The sequence below is a fragment of the Pleurodeles waltl genome, chromosome 3_1 (assembly GCF_031143425.1).
Source record: "Pleurodeles waltl isolate 20211129_DDA chromosome 3_1, aPleWal1.hap1.20221129, whole genome shotgun sequence".
In the NCBI taxonomy this organism is placed as follows: domain Eukaryota; kingdom Metazoa; phylum Chordata; class Amphibia; order Caudata; family Salamandridae; genus Pleurodeles; species Pleurodeles waltl.
The window spans coordinates 528007869-528025675 of NC_090440.1; the positions used below are offsets into that span (position 1 = coordinate 528007869).

At 43.4% G+C, this 17807-nt stretch overlaps 1 protein-coding gene across 1 annotated transcript in view; it reads right to left on the reverse strand.

Annotated features, from left to right (window-relative positions):
- The window catches only part of SPG21 (SPG21 abhydrolase domain containing, maspardin), a 278589-nt gene that overhangs the window by 88131 nt on the left and 172651 nt on the right, over nucleotides 1-17807 (reverse strand). The window contains exon 5 of the mRNA XM_069222818.1: nucleotides 14830-14975. Coding sequence (XP_069078919.1) covers nucleotides 14830-14975 — 146 coding nt within the window. The remainder of the gene's footprint in view (nucleotides 1-14829; nucleotides 14976-17807) is intronic.

Here is a 17807-nt window from a genome sequence, read left to right on the forward strand (position 1 = left end):
TTGCAGCATGGAAAGAAACAACGCATTTTCTGTGCCGCACTTGAAAATCTGACGCAGCGCCTTATTTTTCAACGCATCTCCTCCTCAGAGGCCCTTGTGCGTCATTATTTTTGATGCATCTCAGGTATGTGTGTTACAAAGATACAACCAAGGATTCTTAATGATTGAGACTCTTTTAAACCTTTAAAAAGTGAGTTCTCGACTTGTGCATATTGGATTACTGTTGTTTTGATCTTATTTTATTCAGATAAATATTATCTATTTCTCTGTGTGGTGTATTTTTGTGGTGTTTTCACTGTGTTACTGTATGAGTTACTGTACAAACACTTTACACATTGCCTTCTAAGTTAAACCTGCCTGCTCTGTGCCAAGCTGCCAGAGGGTGAGCACAGGATAATTTGGATTGTGTTGTGACTTACCCTGACTAGGATTGTGGTCCCTACTTGGACAAGGGTGTATATCTCTGCCAACTAGAGACCCAATTTCTAACAATTACCCTTTATAACAAAGCCTGGAGATTGAAAGCCCTGTATTGAGTTTGAAAGTGTAGCGAGAATTGTAAGGGATCTCTGTTGATTTAAACTCCTGAAGCCCCGATACCAGAAAACTGACTGAGAGAAGAAACACTTATGAGCACAGCTCAGACTGTTGAAATCCACAGGGACCTTTATGTTGTGAATTGTTGCTCAGTATCAAAACCACTGGAAAAGTGATTGTGACACAGAAACCTCTGGAAACAGATGCCAGTTTGAGCACATTGTGAAGGAATCAGTCTGTAGAGAACGCCCGGAATAGAAAATGTATACTAAGCCCATTCTCAATTCTAAAAGAGGGTTCAAACTACAGTTAGGGATTTCCCATCGGAGATAAGCACATATGGCACAGATATAAGATTGTTAACAGAGGAACACACAGTGATGACCTCTATTATCTTCACAGAATCTACTACCCTGCTGTCTGTTCTCAACCTCATCCCCTATGCCTTAACCTGGTACATTGTGTTGTCTATTAACAGCTGTTGCTCTAAGGTGGGGATGCGTGTGGTAACAATCTGTTCCCATGTGAGTATCGGGGCTTGACAATCCATGACACAAAGATCTGAGTCAAATGCTAAACCTACCCCACTACCAGGAGACTACACATGCAAAAAGTGCTCTATGTGCCCCCAAACCCTAGAAGCTATGAATTCCGGTATTACCATAAAAAACACAATACACCTCAGTGGTTCTAAATGCAAAACCAATAATAGCATCTGCAGCACCAAGGGAGGATAGTACGGTGCGCACAACAAGGAGAGGGCATAGCCGGGGTGGGGGTTGGAGGGTGAGGTGGCTTGCCAGGCTCGAAGATGGCCACCTCTTAGGCCAGCTCCTTTGGCTGCCTTCATTATCCTTCAAAATACGCTGATATTGTGCAACACAGAGCATTTATTCCCGATGCCCTGTGCCCCTGGAGGGCTGGTGTCTCTGTAACTGCTGTAAGTTTGAAATCTGGTCGCTGCCCGGGGCTGAACAGCGGACCGCTGACACCTGCCGCGTGACTGTACTGTGGTATGGGCTGTGGGGCCTTCCCTGAATGACTTCCCACTAAAGACCCTCCTACTTGTGCTACACAGAGCACCCGGTGCCTGGAGGGGGGCGCCGCATCATAGCTGTACTGTACCTGCTAGTTGCCGGTGAGCCATGCAGAGGAGTCTGCTTGCACGCATGCCCTCTGACCAGGGGGGTGGGGCAGGGGAGAGGGTTACAAACTACTAGTGATGTGCTGATGTGCAATAAGCTTGCCTTCCCTAGACCGGATCTGGCTCTTGCTGAGGGGGCCTGCTGGTCTGGGGTCCTCACCAGCACATTCTTGGAGCCCTCAATGCCTCAACTGCCACGGTAAGCCTTGGCCCTAGGAGCTGGAGCAGGCTTTAACATGTGACACAGCTGCAGTGTGGAGGTAACGGAGTGCTTCGGGGCCTTGGGGACATTGAACATTGAACTATGCGAAGGGGCGTCGCTTAGGGTAGTGTGCGATTGAGGAGGCTGCAGGTGCTTGGAACTGTTTGAGGGCTGCCCAATTGATTCAACCAGGAGGCACAGCTAATAAGCCTCAATTAACCCACGGGCTGGGGGCCGCAACATCAGAGGGGCTTCATCTCAGCTATGATCACCTCCAAAAACCAGGCAACTGTCTGTCACAGCTGTACCTGTTATCCACCCTGAGCCACTGATTGTGCTGGGCCCCCCCTCACCCCTCTGCAAGAGACTGAGCTGAGGGCCCTGGCATTCCTCACTGTGCCGCCTAGTGTGTGAGAACTTCCACAAACTACAGTCAGACGCATACTGTGACATGGCAGTAGTCGACACGATGGACAAGGCTGACATGATGCAGCCCAAACTGCAGTTTGACCTGCAAAAACCTCCTCGGCCGTGCAATAAGGGGGCAACTACGCCTGAGTTGGGACCACACGCTGACAGGCCGAACTTCGAAATATCTTGACGGCCATGCAACACAGCCTAATCAACATAGACGGGAAGATAGATGTCCTATTGTATCGTATAGACAGGACGTCGGAGCAAGTCGACAAACAAAGAACGTAAGGACACTGTGGAAAAACGAGTATCAGAGACTGCAGGTCTCGGCTGCACAAACACAGAAACAACTGGAGAAGACACTAAGAACACTATAAGCCAAGGCAGTGGACCTGGAGGCCTGCTCCAGGCGAAATAATTTGTGCATCATTGGTCTGGCAGAATCCACCAACACTGACAACATGGAGACTTTTGTGGAACGGCTCCTTGTAGAGCTACTGGGGCATGGGTCTTTTCTGATAGGTTTGTGGTGGAGTGCACCCATCCACCCCTCGCTCCACTCCCAGTGCTTGGAGCTAAGCCTCCTCTGTTCACTGAAAGACTGCTCGATTACCAGAAACTAGATGCTTCGGTACGAGGGCAGAGAACTTTCCATTTCCCCAGACTTCACACCACATGTTCAGGAAGCACGGATGCAGTTTCTGTCGGCCAAAAGCAAAGTGCCAGAGATCTCAATTGACTATGCCATGATCCAACCGGACAGATTTCGAATGACTATGGAAGGTAAAACTCAGATTTTCACCAACCCTAAATCTCTGCAACAATTTCTTCAACACCGGGAGGCAGCAAATGGAAGACGCCACTCGCCAAGATTTGAGGACTGTGAACCAGTAGCCTCGCAAGACATAGAGGGACTAGATTGAATCCAACACTATTTTCTAAGTTACCCAACTATTCAATTGCTAATTTAACTTATGCAATGCCTTGCTTGGTTTGGCAGTTTTGCGCTTCCCGTAATGTGTGCTGATGAGATAATTTTCATTGGTGATTGCAGCGCTTGGATCGGTCCGTGTGACTGTTGACTGTCGCGGGTCTTGACGATTTACCATTCTCTCTTTGTATGCGGCTGCGCAAGGTACCAACGGAGATGGGAGGAACAGCGCTGGCACCAGCTGCACATCCAGATCCAATCAGTGGATGCAAAAAATTGTTGTGAGATGATATTTGCGTGCTGCACAAATGACATGTAACACAACCCGAATGCGGCCCTCCTGCAACTCACCATTGTGGGGGTGCTTGGCGGTCACTAACTGTCACCAAGTGTGCACCACAATGTTCTTTTTGGGGTTTGTTGTTGAGATGATCGGAGTGCCGGGGTGGGTTATGTGCTGCTATGCCAACTGCTGGGGGGCACACCGTGAGATGTGAGATATTCGACTGATTACATATCATAGGCGAAGAATGTGCCGAATGCATGACTTACTGTGCAATCTCTGGTTGGAAAATGCAAAAAAACGCGGGTGTACCAGATGGTGAGGCGGATCTGAATTTCCTTACATGGAACGTGCGAGGTTTGAAAGATAGGCTAAAGATCTGCAAAGTGGTAACTGGTACTTCACTTGCAGCATAATAAGGTAGATGTTGCCTTTCTACAGGAGACACATTTGGCCCCGGGTAGTGGACTGCTAACAATGAGGCGCAGGAGGTGGACTTGCCATACCGCAGGCTTTACATCTCATGCAGGTAGTGTGTTGATTTGGCCTACCGTGATTCTAACATCAAGTTTCAAGAGGTACATGTGGACTCAGGGGGTCGGGTTGTGGTGGTGCGCTGCAGTAAGGAGCACTTTGCTGTATTGTTAGTGGTAATCTATGGCCCCAATTATTACGACCCACAATTTTCCCACTCAGCTGCATGTTAAGCTGGCCCATTATCACTATCTACCTCAGGTATGGAGTGGCAACTTTAATTGCATCCTATACCTAGACCGAAAAGGCTCCAAGGTCCACCTCGATGGCCTTGAGCTGCAGCTCACGCCATTATAACAGTGGCAGAAAACAGTGGCCTGGTTGATGTGTGGCGCTATCATTCTCCGCAGGACAGGGAATATACACATTATTCCTGGGTTCATGACATTCATACAAGAATAGATTCTAATTTGGCTCTGATGTTGCGTGAACTGGAGGCTGACATAGCTAACTTCGAGCGTACCCATAGGGAGACGGCAGGTCAGAAACTGCTGGGCGACATCAAAGTCAAATTAGAAGAATACAATGAGCTGGCACTGAGTAAGTTTCCAGACTTGGGCAAATATGCTACTGCGTGAATCTACGGTGAAGGCGAGCGGCAGGGTGCAACCGTGGCAGCCCTCATTCGACCTATCCGCGAAGACACCAAGGCGCTCAAAGTCCTGGAAGAGCAGGGGGTGCACCTCTTCATGTGTCAGATTAGGTGGCGGATCGTTTCTGCTCTTACTATGCTAACCTGTACTCCTCCGGCACTGCGTATGACAAGCAGGTCACGACTGACTACCTATCTCACATTCAGTGCTTAATTAGTGCCTGTTGTTTCCGGGCTGGCACTTATTTTTCTGCCTCAAGCATTTACTGAAAGCAAAAGACACATAAGGGAAAGACTGAGGAAGAGAAAAAAGAAATCGTCAAAATGGGAGAAAGCAGAAAGCTGCAAGAGTGAGCTGAAGGAGCAGGGAGTGGCTTTAAAAGGCATCTGGTACAGATGGGAAGACAGTGGCCTTTTGTAAGGCTTACCAAGATAAACCTTTGCCTCAACGGGTCACTCTGTTCAAGGAGATGGAACGAAATGTACATATACTTCCATCTATGCGTGAGGCTCTTTTAGTCACCTCCAAAAACCAGGCAAGCTGGTCGATCATTTTTAGTGTTATCAATCTCTGTCACTCTTGAACACCAATACAAAAATATTTGAGAAGATTTTAGCTAACCACGTGGTGCCCTTGCTCCCAGGCATCAGAGACCCCTAACAACCAGGCTTTGTGACTGGCACGTCTCTCGCATACAATCTGCGCATCCTCTTTGGGGCGATCTCCTGCATCGAACCCGATGTCCACGCTGCAGCGATTTTCTTGGAAGCAGAAAATAGAATTTGACTGTCAAGTGGGGAATTAGGCTCAGTGATTAATTGATATTTTCACTTGGATATAAAATAGATATGTATTCATCCCCTTTGTATATCTACATGTTTGAATTGATATTTGGCCCAGATACAGGGGGGTATAAGGGCTTCCCTAGTGGTATAGATGTTGTTTTGCATCTCATAGGTGCAGGGATACAGTAACTAAGGGCAAGTATCAAGCCTAAAGCTGAGGTACGTGTTTTGCACGTACTGACAGATTGGTCTCTATTTGCTTAGCTCTGAATTTGCCCAGTAGAGCCATGACAGAGCCATATACAGTAAGCTACACAGAAGCACAAATAAATCAATTATTAGGACATCTTTCTCTCCTAAGTGGTGAACAATCAATACTAGTTCCCTCAAATTTGGATAAGATTGAAAAATTAAAACAACTAAAAAAGAAAAATATTAGTACTCAACTCCATGCATAAGTACGCTTGGAACACTTAAAAAATAACACTATTCCTGCAGGCCTCCAAGTCAGGAATATACCAGTTGTCTCAGATAAGACATATTTACTACACTTTAGTGGCGTGGGGACAAAATGTTTGCGCGACTGGTTGGCACTTTCCATAGAAAGAGCTTTGAGAATGAGTGAATTAGAACTTGAAGAAATTGAGGCATTGGAACTTGAAATTACACAAGATCAAACAATTCAAGATGTTAAACAGTTAATAGAGTAAGTAAATAAGACCATATCGGATTTTAAAACACGCACAGTGAATCATAAAACAACCCAGGTGGCTAGAGATGTAAAGAATTTTAAAACAGAGGAAATGTATCCGTTTTTGAAGGAATATTTTTATAAATGTAATAATCCGAGTAATTAGAATTTACAATTTCAAACTAGATCACGACGAAGATTTATCACGTTTTCTGATACATCTTCCGATTCTGAGCAAAGATAACTATGATAAGGATAGTATTCCTATTTACAATTTGTCCGACCATAATCTTTCAGACACAGAACGTGCAATATTAAATAAAGGCATCTCCTTTGTACCTGCTAAAATACAAGATTCAGTTGATACAAAGACAGACATTTTACAGTTCTTACGCAAAGTTAGATTACAAGCGTTTTTTCGTGAACGGTCAAAGGCTTTAGAATTTATAACAGAAGAGGAAAAGGTGGAGTGCATTTAAAGTCCACGTTTTGCCCTGATACAAATAGTATGCCATCAGAAATTCAGATTTTTGAAGATGTAGTCTTAAGAGAACTTGACCCATTGAATAATAATAAAAAATATTTTTTAAGCAAAATTACACAAAGGAAAAAAAGATGGCCATTGGCACATTATCTCAGAACGAGAACATCATCAAACAGGCAGATGAGGGAGGAGGTATTGTAGTATGGGAAAAAGACAAGTATGAAGCTGAAGTAATGCGACAACTTAGTAATAGAAATCACTATCGATCCATTACAGAAGACCCCACGAAACGATTACAAAGTATGATCAAATAAGCAACAGATGAGGCACTGAGAGAAGGTTGGATTTGCAAAAAGGAGCATGATTTCTTAAACCAAGGTAAGACACGCGCACCCCTTTTGTATCTCCTTCTTAAGATTCATAAAGATTTAGACAATCTATCAGGCAGACCAATAATCTCAGCATGTGGATCAATCTTAAAGCCTTTAGCACAATATATTGATACATTTCTGAAACCAATAGTGTGGGTGAATCAGGCATATGTACAAGTCCCTATGCATATGATAAATTCGCTAGGGGGCAGTGCTTTTGACGAAGATGCACAGATGCTTGTTACATTAGACATTGAAGCACTGTATACAAACATCCCACAAGAAGCAGCTTTGGAAGTAATGTAGACATATTTGGATAACAGAGATTTACCACACAAGGTCCCAACATCATTTATAATGACCCTTGCTAGATTATGTCTTAAGAGTAATATGTTGACCTTCGGGAAAGATATGTATTTACAAATCAAAGGTGTAGCCATGGGTTGTAGCTTCGCCCCAGAAATAGCTAATTTGATGATGGATTGCTTTGAAAAAAAAGTGGATCTATGATAGAAATAACATTTTTTTTAAACAAGTAAAACGATGGTTAAGATATATTGATGATATCTTTATGGTATGGGAAGGCGATATGGAGTCACGTTTAGTCTTCCATGAATGGATTAATCATCGTACTCCTGATTTAAAATTTACGATAGCCTCAGATGTTAGACGGGTAAGCTTTTTAGACCTGTGGATTGAGTTGAAAGAGGGCCAGATTGCAGTCAATTTGTACAAGATACCTACAGATAGAAACACATTATTACATTTCTCTAGTAATCATCCACGCAATTTGAAGTAAAATCTACCTTATGGTCAATTTCTACGGATCCGGAGAAACTGTACTAACAAGGAGGACTATTTAAACAATGCAGAGAATTTGGTCTCCAGACTGCTAGATAGAGGATACCCTAGGAAAATAGTGAAAGGAGTGTGTAAGAGAGCTTGGTACACTCCGAGGGAGTGTTTATTAACTCCAAGAGAAAAGAAAAGGGAAGTTCCATTGACCTGTGTTTTGACTTATAATCCTAAAGCAAATAGGATTAAGTCCATTATAGAAAGAAACTGGAAAATACTGCATCCATTAGGAATACAGAAACCCCTCTTTTCATTCAAAAGAGGACGGAATGTATGTGATACACTGGTGCATGCCTCTTTCTCTGGTCATGTGAAGAGAAAGAAAGATCTCAGAGGAATGTTAGATTTACCTCCTCTAATTAGTCATTTTAAATGCAACAACTGTATGGCATATGTAAGTATACAGAGAACACTAAGAATATTGAAGTGAATGGAAAAATACACCAACAGCTCCGGTTCTCAAATTGTAATACAAGAAATGTTATTTATTCCATTAAATGCCTGTGAACATTGACATATATAGGACAGACTGTACTACCAGTAAAAGCGCAGATTTTGCAACACATGTCTAGGATTAGATGTGAAGTACGAGGTGCACACTTGGTAGAACATTACATAGAAAAAGGACAAAGATGAAGATATAAGGTGGTCAATACTATATGTGGCAGAAACAACACAAATAGCAAATAAGTGCACTTCCACTCTAGCTAGAATGGAGGCAAGACTAATTGAAAAGTATGGTACAGCCAGAAGAGGTTTAAATGACCTCAATAAAATTAGCTTTAATCAGGAACTAATAATAATAATAAACCGGAGGTAGCCATATTTTGGGTTCTGCCTGGTATGAGTAAAATTTAAATTGACTAGAACCCACATCCAGGAATTACGATAAATATGTGTGGAAAAACTGTGAGTACAACTTTTAGGTCCTGAACAAAGAGGAAAGTGACACGACATTATAGCTTCATCCCATATTTTTCTAGAGACTAGGAGACATACTAAGATGGCCGCTACGGTAACCGATAGGCGAGCAGCTTAGGAAGGGAAGAGTTTCTCTTTCGAATGGGATAGGGTTTGATGACATCAGCCGACGTCCAAGTACGGAGAGAATACGGGCACTTCGCACGGCTAGGCGGTTAAACCAAAAACAAGTTAGTGATACCACACGTGGAGCGACGCCGTTCCTGTGGTATTAAATGAAAATGTAAGTAAAATGAAACGCTATTGGTACATAAGTTTATTACGAGTTTTGGACTATGGTAGAGATGATTTTAAAACTGTAATGATGTTTCCAGTGAAAATAAACAATTGTACAAATAATGAGATAACGGCGAACGTCAACTAGAAGTCTTGCAAAAAGGAATACGATCATCTACACATAAACATAAGGTCAGCTAAGAGTTTTGTGCATGGGTAAAGTAAAAACAAGGAATAGAAAAGGGTAGTGGACACATAAAAGAGGTGTGATGTTAGACACAGAGCTTTTTTGAGTTGGGTTGCAATGCATGCATCCACCGCTGTGGGAAGATAGATTAAAAAGGTGCATCACTGTAATACAGAGGTCTTCAATCTGGGGGTCGGGACCCCCAGGGGGGCCGTGGAGTCCTGGAAAGGGGGTCCCGCAGTCCCCCAGCCGATCCTCAAGATGCCTCAGCTGAACTTTGAGTCTCCTGTGCTGTGAAAGCCGCACAGACAGCTGAGGCCTTCCCAGGGGTCTGCTTCCTGAATGAAATGCAAATGTGCTCTATGAGCTCATCTGCAAATGTAAAGGGTGCTTGGGAGTAGTTTTAAATGATCTGAATCACTCAAAGCTTTGGGACGACAAATATTTATTCTTTTTGAGGGTAGTGCAAAGAGTTAAAAACTGGGCTGTGAAGTGCCTGGTTTTAATTGTAATTGTATTTCCACAGTGCTTACTTCACCTGGAGGTGTTGAAGGGACAGCTATTAAAAAAAAAAAGAAAAAAAAAAGAAGGTATTGCATATGCTCTGGTATTACTTAAATCTACATTTTGGAACCACAGTTTTGTCTTAAACCTTTTTGTAGTGGCCTATCTTATAATGTGTGTAATGCAAGTATAAAATAATGCCTCACATATTCACAGTGCTTTCTGTCACAGTCTGTGACCTCATGGCACTAAAAATACACAAGTCACTATTCTCAACTGCACTAACCAAGATTTCGTTCTGTCGCTCTCTGGTTACACGCAGACTTCTGCAGTGCATTAACTAATAGAGGTTTCATAATGCACTACAGTGCATTTACCAATAAGTAAGAACTTTCTTTTATTTATTTTTCATTTAAGCTGGCTGTTATTTTATATGTAGCTATCTGACAGTGAAAGACCTAAAAAAAAACGTAGAGAATATTTTGAGTTTATTTATGAGAGGCTTGCGCTGCTGGAGCATCACCTTTTTTGATGCTCCAGCGGCACAGGCCTCTCAATCATATCTATGAGGTGACGCAAAGCCTTCCTGAGTGGCTTTGAATGGCGTTGTAGATAAGGAGAAAGGCAAAGCAACGCAAGCTGCTGCATTGCCTTACTTTGCGTCGAGGAGGCGTTCCATGGGAGTAGTGGTGGGTGTTCACATGCAACACGCATGGATTTTGACGGTGCCCCAGATTTACAAAATCACGTAAACTGGAGCAGTGCCAAAACCTTACGCCTCCCCAGAGAGGAATAATGAGGAGAAATTTCTCATTGTTTTTTCCTCTTTCCATGTGTGTTGCTATCTGCTGCACATATAGAAAGAGGTACAATGCCTCTCTGGATTGTTTTTGCGCCAGAAGGTGTCCCTTCCTGCACAAATACAATCCTGCCTATATTGGCGCTAGGCAATAAATGTGCTCCAGCGCGGGGGAAAGGACAAGAATGCACTGTATTTCATAAATACGGTGCATTCCTGCCCTTTTGTATTGGCGTGGGGCAGTGTAGCAAGAAGACTTGTGGCACTCTCCTATGCCAAATCCTCATAAATGAGTACCTTTGTTTTTAGCCACACCCTTGACCACACCCCCACACTCACTGACCTTTGGTTTGCTAAACACTGTTTAATATTATTTCCTCACAGTAAAAATTATTTGCTGTGGGAAATGGGGACGTTTATTATTGTTGATGATGAGGTGTACCAGGTTCTAGAAATTTTTACCAGAAAGGGGTCCTTACACCTACAGTTTTTTAAGAGGGGGTCCCGGCATCAAAAAGTTTGAAGACCTCTGCTGTAATAGAATGTGAATAAAGCATATATAATCAAGCCTGATTTCATGGGCATGTCACAGAGATTTTTGGCATGGGTAATGATGGAAACACTGCTGGAGTGTGGATTAGATGTAATGGTGAACAGGGTCTGGAGTGGCCCTGGTGGCAATTACTTTTATATGAGCTGGTAATTAAGAATAGTGAGTGATATATTGTAAAATTGTATATATAGGCACGGTTTCCGATGTCCTGAGGAGGCCAGAAGTTGAAAGAACGAAACGCGTCAACTATGTTTTTGAGGAGTGTTTTCTGAGTTGTGGTATAATGAAACGATGAAAATGGGACTGTATCTCGTAGAAATATCAGGAACACAGAGCCTAAGAAGGGCGGTACTAAACATCATTACCTCATTTGAAATACTGCTTGCCTGGAAAAGGTTTAGCAGCTTACAATTTCAAAAACTTTGATTGGAAGCTGTCAGTGCAAAAGATTCTTTAGAACATTGAATGCCAAGTGGCACATGTCAACCGTTATGTATTAAGTATTTAGATGTTTATAGTTATGTATAAATGTTTGTATATATATATAATTTTATGATATTTACTCAAATCAAGAGAGCAAGACAGAGATAAATATTAATAAACAATAAGAATGGTATAGAAGTAATTTTGCTCAGTGATTAATTGATATTTTCACTTGGATATAAAATAGATTTGTATTCATCCCCTTTGTATATCTACATGTTTGAATTGATCTCTGGGAAAGGTAGGCCAGGCAATTGCTTTGTAGTGAGACTATTTTTAAGACATTCTATAGAGGAGTCAGCCTCTTCCCCAAAAAGTCACTTGCCTTCGAAGGACATGTCCATTAGTGTCACCTGGACATCTCCTGAAACGCCTGTGGAGCACATCTCAGCAGAATCTGACTGCACCGCAAGATATTAGGAGGCATCCAAACCATTACAAATCAGGTAAGAGAACAGCTTCTTTATGTGAACATAAAAACTAGTGGTGGTTATTTTTTAGACAATTACCACCAAGTAGAATTGCTGCTGCAATTCAGGAAAGACCTCAAGACCTGCCTCTTCAACTAAACCGCGTATTCCCCCCCCCCCCCCCACACACACACACACACACTCTCAGTGCCTTGAGACCCTTACGGGTGAGTAGTCACGTTTTATAAGAATCCTGATTGATTGAAAGGGGGGCGTAATGGCCAAGATGCAATGTTGTAGTTAGCAGAACTGGAGTCCTTGAGGTAAAGTTTGGGCCAGAAAGAACAGGTCTGTAGTGCAAGCCTTTTGTGGATTACTGGGCACAAAAAGGGCTTTGCTCAGAATTCCACGACAAGCTTCAAAAGCACATCACTTAATGGAAACAATGGTTCGGAAGCAACAGAGGATGGCTGTAGGATTTAAAGCAATATGTGAGACTTTGACTAAACAGAAGGTACATGAAATTCTGCTGCCTTTCTTACCATGGAGGTAAATAAACAGACTACCTCCACGGATTGAAATGGGAATGGAGGATCTGAGTGCTAAGGAATGCCACACTCTGGAGAGGTGTCAAGGGCACTTTCATGTTGAAGGTCTACGTAAAGGTCAGCATTATTATTATTATTATTATTAGGAGATTATATGTCCCTGAATCGTCTTCGTCATTGATATCTATAAGTGTTGACATTTCCAGAGCATCAGAATCCAATCTGAAAATCTCTTCATCTAGGCGAATTTCTTTCCAAGAGAGGTGCTGTACCAGGGATCGTCATTAAAACAGACAGAAATCATCTCTTTTGCTATAGAGATGTTTACTCACATCAAAGTAGGCAGCAGCACCAGAAACAGCTGTAAGGGTGGCACCAGTGATTACATCACTGGCTGAGAAGAAGGCACAAGGCTTAGTGTGTGATAGAAGACAGGTCAACTTTGTAAGCAATGCCAAGGTCAAAGGCGCCAATATGAGTGGTTTCACGTTTGGTTGAAGCTACCAGAATGCAACCAAACCCACTGATATGGTCCCATAGGCTTGGGGAGGGGCCCAGAGATTAGATGGCCACACTCAAAATGTTCAGCATAGTTTGTCAAAAGGACTTGACCAGAGAAGAGATGATGGATGAAACTGGGACCACTGTCTTCCTTTTCAGAGCTGGAATTAGCTTTCGCAACAGGGAAGAAATGGGTAGAAGATTCCTTGGATGAGCATTCCTGGTCCAGTGACTTCTCTGAAGGAGGAAAGAGAGACCACTTTGTAGTATCTTTTGCAAGACCTAACCAAAATAGTTTGGCGTCTTGAATTGATAATCTTTTGTGGCATCAAAGAGCAAGAGTTACAAACTGAGGAAATATGATCGGCGCCAAGACAGAATAAACCTATGGTGCATGTATTTGACAAGGACACCTTGCGACATCATAATCATCATCAGGGATTAAACCACAGACACTGCAAGATGCAACATTTGAGCTGCTGCTGTCAGCTACCTGAAGACTTAAGTTAGTCAGACACTGAGAAGAGCTCCAACCTCAAGTTGTTGTGGCCCAGAACAACTGTAAAAGACTCTACCTCACCATTCAGTGCCATATTCAACTCGAAGTGAAACAAAACTTAAAGATATACTATGGTAAGAACCTGGGTTCGTATATGTTGAATGAAAGAGTGGTTCAAACAAACTATTATGCAATCAAATGTTTGGAAAATCAGGGATACCTGATGACTCCAATGCATCAAGCTGAATTCATTTTATCACAATTCATCTTTCAAGTCTGGTTATCAATAAACCCTGAACCATCCTTCAAGTCAATGTGTGCAAAAACATATGACCTATTTGCTCAAATTGTGATTCAGGATTTTATTGATATCACTGAACACCAATTATGAACCCGTAAATAGTGACGCCAACCAACACTAAATGTCTAGCTGAAAATAGTTTCCAAACTGAGCTATTTCTTACAGCACGTTTGCCTCAGTCTTTTAACAATTCCACACGTGCAAATCACTTTTAACTACCCCTTCCAGATACTTCTGTTTTTGAGGTGTAATTCAGATTACCACAGCCTGCACAGCAGTCCCACAGGTGTCAAGTTATCCCATGCCATTAGCAGCATTTTCACTTGTTTTCTCTTTTAGCCTATGTTACTATGGATGCTGGGACATATATGTCACTATTTTTTAATGAGGAAAATTAAACTGTTTAAAAGAACAGGACTTTATAAAGAGGGGTTGAGGTAAAAAAAAAACTGTGAATTTAGGCAGTGCTGCCTTTGGTGAGTGTATTAAATTGCAAATTATCCTAGCATTAGGGAGCCTTTTCAAGTTGTGCAGAGCCTTCTGCCGGAAACGCCTCCTCATGTCAGGCTAATCACAAAACCCTTCCAAGTGCAGAACCAATCTCTAAGGGAAAGAAGATTTACATGTTGCCCAAAAACAATAGCCAGTGTGGCACCACTGATACCTGTGTACATGTTTCTGTTGGGTCAGTTTTGCACTAGCACACAGCAATAAATTACTATTTTTAAATTTATACAAAAAACAAGTGGGGATTTTGAATGAAGTTCAATTCATAAGACTTGCTTTCTGTGTGAAACACTATCGGAGCATTGCAGTCTTTTGGTTATTTACTATTGATATGATTGTGTCACGTGACATCATTCAGTGTCTAAATGCAGTGGCATTAGCAAAGAATCCCAAATGCTAGGACTTCCACGTTTTGAGTCATTTTTTAGTCTGATGAAGCTCACAATGAACAGGAAGCCATGCACAAATTCTTATATACACATTAGCCACACAACCGCTTGTGCTTGCTTTCTTTACCTGCTAGCTGTCCAGGACTGGTTGAAGATGGAAGTGTCACTGAAAGCATTGCATAGTATAAGGGACTGGACCCGAGGGGACTTGTGGGTGTATTCAGCAAACTTCTGAGCCAAAAAACCGCCTAAAGAAGCCCCAAAAAGATGAACCTATTTGTGAAAAAATACAAAAGTACAATCCTAGGTTATTTCCAATAACAAACGTCAATGTGAGACATAGGTTTGCTTAACATACTTCTGTTAACCTAATTTTCATTTCAACCCCACTGTTGGGTCATTCTCAGTTCTTCCAAATTTTAGTTGCATTACCCCCAGTTTCCTTATCTAGTTACTCACTTTAGGGTTCCATTACACTCTGAAGCCAGCAAAAGGAGACTTGTTTTATACTACACAAATAACTTTTATGGTGAAGCAGGTTCAAGGATCAGTCTCACCCCTCCACAATTTATTTGCATATGCAGCTTTCAACAGTCAAGCCAAAGCAGCCTTCTTGAGGCTACTATGCTTATGACCTGACCCAAGCCAAACCTCCTACTAACCCATCCAGACCTCACAGTCTGCAAAACCTTTTCACCAAACCACAAAGACGCAACTGCAATGACAGTGGAAAATCTGGGTGGGTTTTGTGAATGAAAATGAAATCCTCTAAATTGTATGATATAGGATACTGTAGGATACTAAAGCATATTAAAATCTGCAGAGGAATTGACTCGACCAAATATACATGGCCAAAGGGTGAGATCATTCATAAGGTCACAGGGATCTGACGGTGTGTGTGTTATCCTCCAATAGAGGCTGTTTCATTTCTTTAAATAAATGGTCACACCCACATATTCCAAACTTCCACAAACCCATTTTAAAAATGTTGGTCTCTGTAGGAGGCTGGCCAGGCTTGTAGTGGTACTTACACCTTGTGCCAGGTCCAGTTATCCCTTATTAGTAGTGTAGTAGTGTTCTAGCAGCTTAGGCTGATAGAGGTAGCTATAGCAGAGCAGCCAAGGCTGCACTAGGAGACATGCAAAGCTCATGCAGTACCACTTACATCATATAGGTAATATATCATAAGAAAGACAATACTCAGTGTTACTAAAAATAAAGGTACTTTATTTTAGTGACAATGTGCCAAAAATATCTCAGAGGATATACTCCCTTAGAAGGTAAGTGACATACACAAAATATCCACAACAACCCAAATCAGGTAAGTAAAACAGTCAGAAAGTAGTACAAACACTGTAGAATTCAATAGGATGCAATAGGCCGAGGGGCAACACAAACCATGTTCTAAGAAAGTGGAATGCAAACCACAAATGGACCCCTAGGCTAGTGCAGTGTGTAGAGGGTCGCTGGGAGTGTAAGAAAGCACTAAGGGTGTAAAAGATAACCCACCCCAAGACCCTGGAAAGTAGGAGTAAAGTACTACTATTTCCCCATAAACACACTAAAGTCGTGATAAAGGATTTTGCAAAGACCACAACAGACTGCAAAGCACTGAAGATGGATTCCTGGACCTGAGGACCTGCAAAGGAAGGGGACCAAGTCCAAGAGTCGCGAAAGTGTCCGGGGGGCAGGAGCCCACTAAACACCGGATGAAGGTGCAAAAAGGCTGCCTCCGGTTGGAAGAAGCTGCAAGATTTGCAACAACGAAAGGAGGTAGGAAGCTCTTCGTGCAGAAGATGTTCCACGGCGTGCTGGAGGATGCAGAAGTGTTTCCTTGGCAAAATACCGCAAACAAGCCTTGCTAGCTGCAAGAGTGGCGGTTAGAGAAAAAGGGTGCTGCCGGGGCCCAGGAAGGACCAGGATGTCGCCTCTTGGGAGAGGAGACAGAGGGGGCCCTCAGCAACATGAACAGGCAGAAAGCACCCGCAGAAGTCCTTGAACACGGGTTCAAGAAGTCTGAATAAAGCGGTCATCTCAACACTGCGAAAGGAGGTCCCACGACACCAGAGATCAACTCAGGAAGCTGAGCATCGCAGGACAGAGTGCTGGGGACCTAGACTTGGCTGTGGATGCAGGATTTCTTCGAAATGTGCACAGAAGCCCTTGTAGCTGCAGATCACGCGGTGCACAGGATTACTGTCTGGAGAGGGGAGGCAAGGACTCACCTCCTCCAAATTTGGACAGTTGGACAACTGGACAGTCTGGTCACTTGGGTCCACCACCTGTGTTCCAGGGGCCACGCTCGTCAGGATGAGAGGGGTCCCAGAGAAGCTGAAGTTTGGTGCCTGCTGGAGAAGGGGAAGATTCTGTCGACCCACAGTAGATTTCTTCGTGGCTTCCAGTGCAGGGTGAAGGCAGGCAGTCCCTAGAGCATGCACCACCAGTAAACAGTGGAGAAAGCCAGCAGGATTAGGTGCTACAATGTCGCTGGTAGTCTTCTGGCTACTTTGTTGCAGTTTTGCAGGCGTCCTGGAGCAGTCAGCGGTCGATCCTTGGCAGAAGTCGAAGAGAGAAGTGCAGAGGAACCCTGATGAATTCTTGCAAGTCATAATCTGAGGAAACTCCCACTGGAGATACCCTAAATAGCCCTCAGAAGAGGATTGGCCACCTAGTCAGGTATGCCCCTATCAGGAGGGGTCTCTGACGTCACCTGCGGGCACTGGCCACTCAGAGGCCTCCAGAGTGCCCCCACACCTCTGAAAGCAAGATGGCAGAGGTCTGAGACACACTGGAGGAGCTCTGGGCACCACCCCTGAGGTGGTGATGGACAGGGGATGTGTCACTCCCCTTTCCTTTGTCCAGTTTCGCGCCAGAGCAGGGACTGGGGGTTCCCTAAACCGGTGTCGACTGGCTTATGCAAGGAGGACACCATCTGTGCCCTTCAAAGCATTTCCAGAGGCTGGGAGAGGCTACCCCTCCCCAGCCTTCAACACCTATTTCCAAAGGGAGAGGGTGTAACACCCTCTCTCAGAGGAAATTATTTGTTCTGCCTTCCTGGGACTGTGCTGCCCAGACCACAGGAGGGCAAAACCCTGTCTGTGGGGT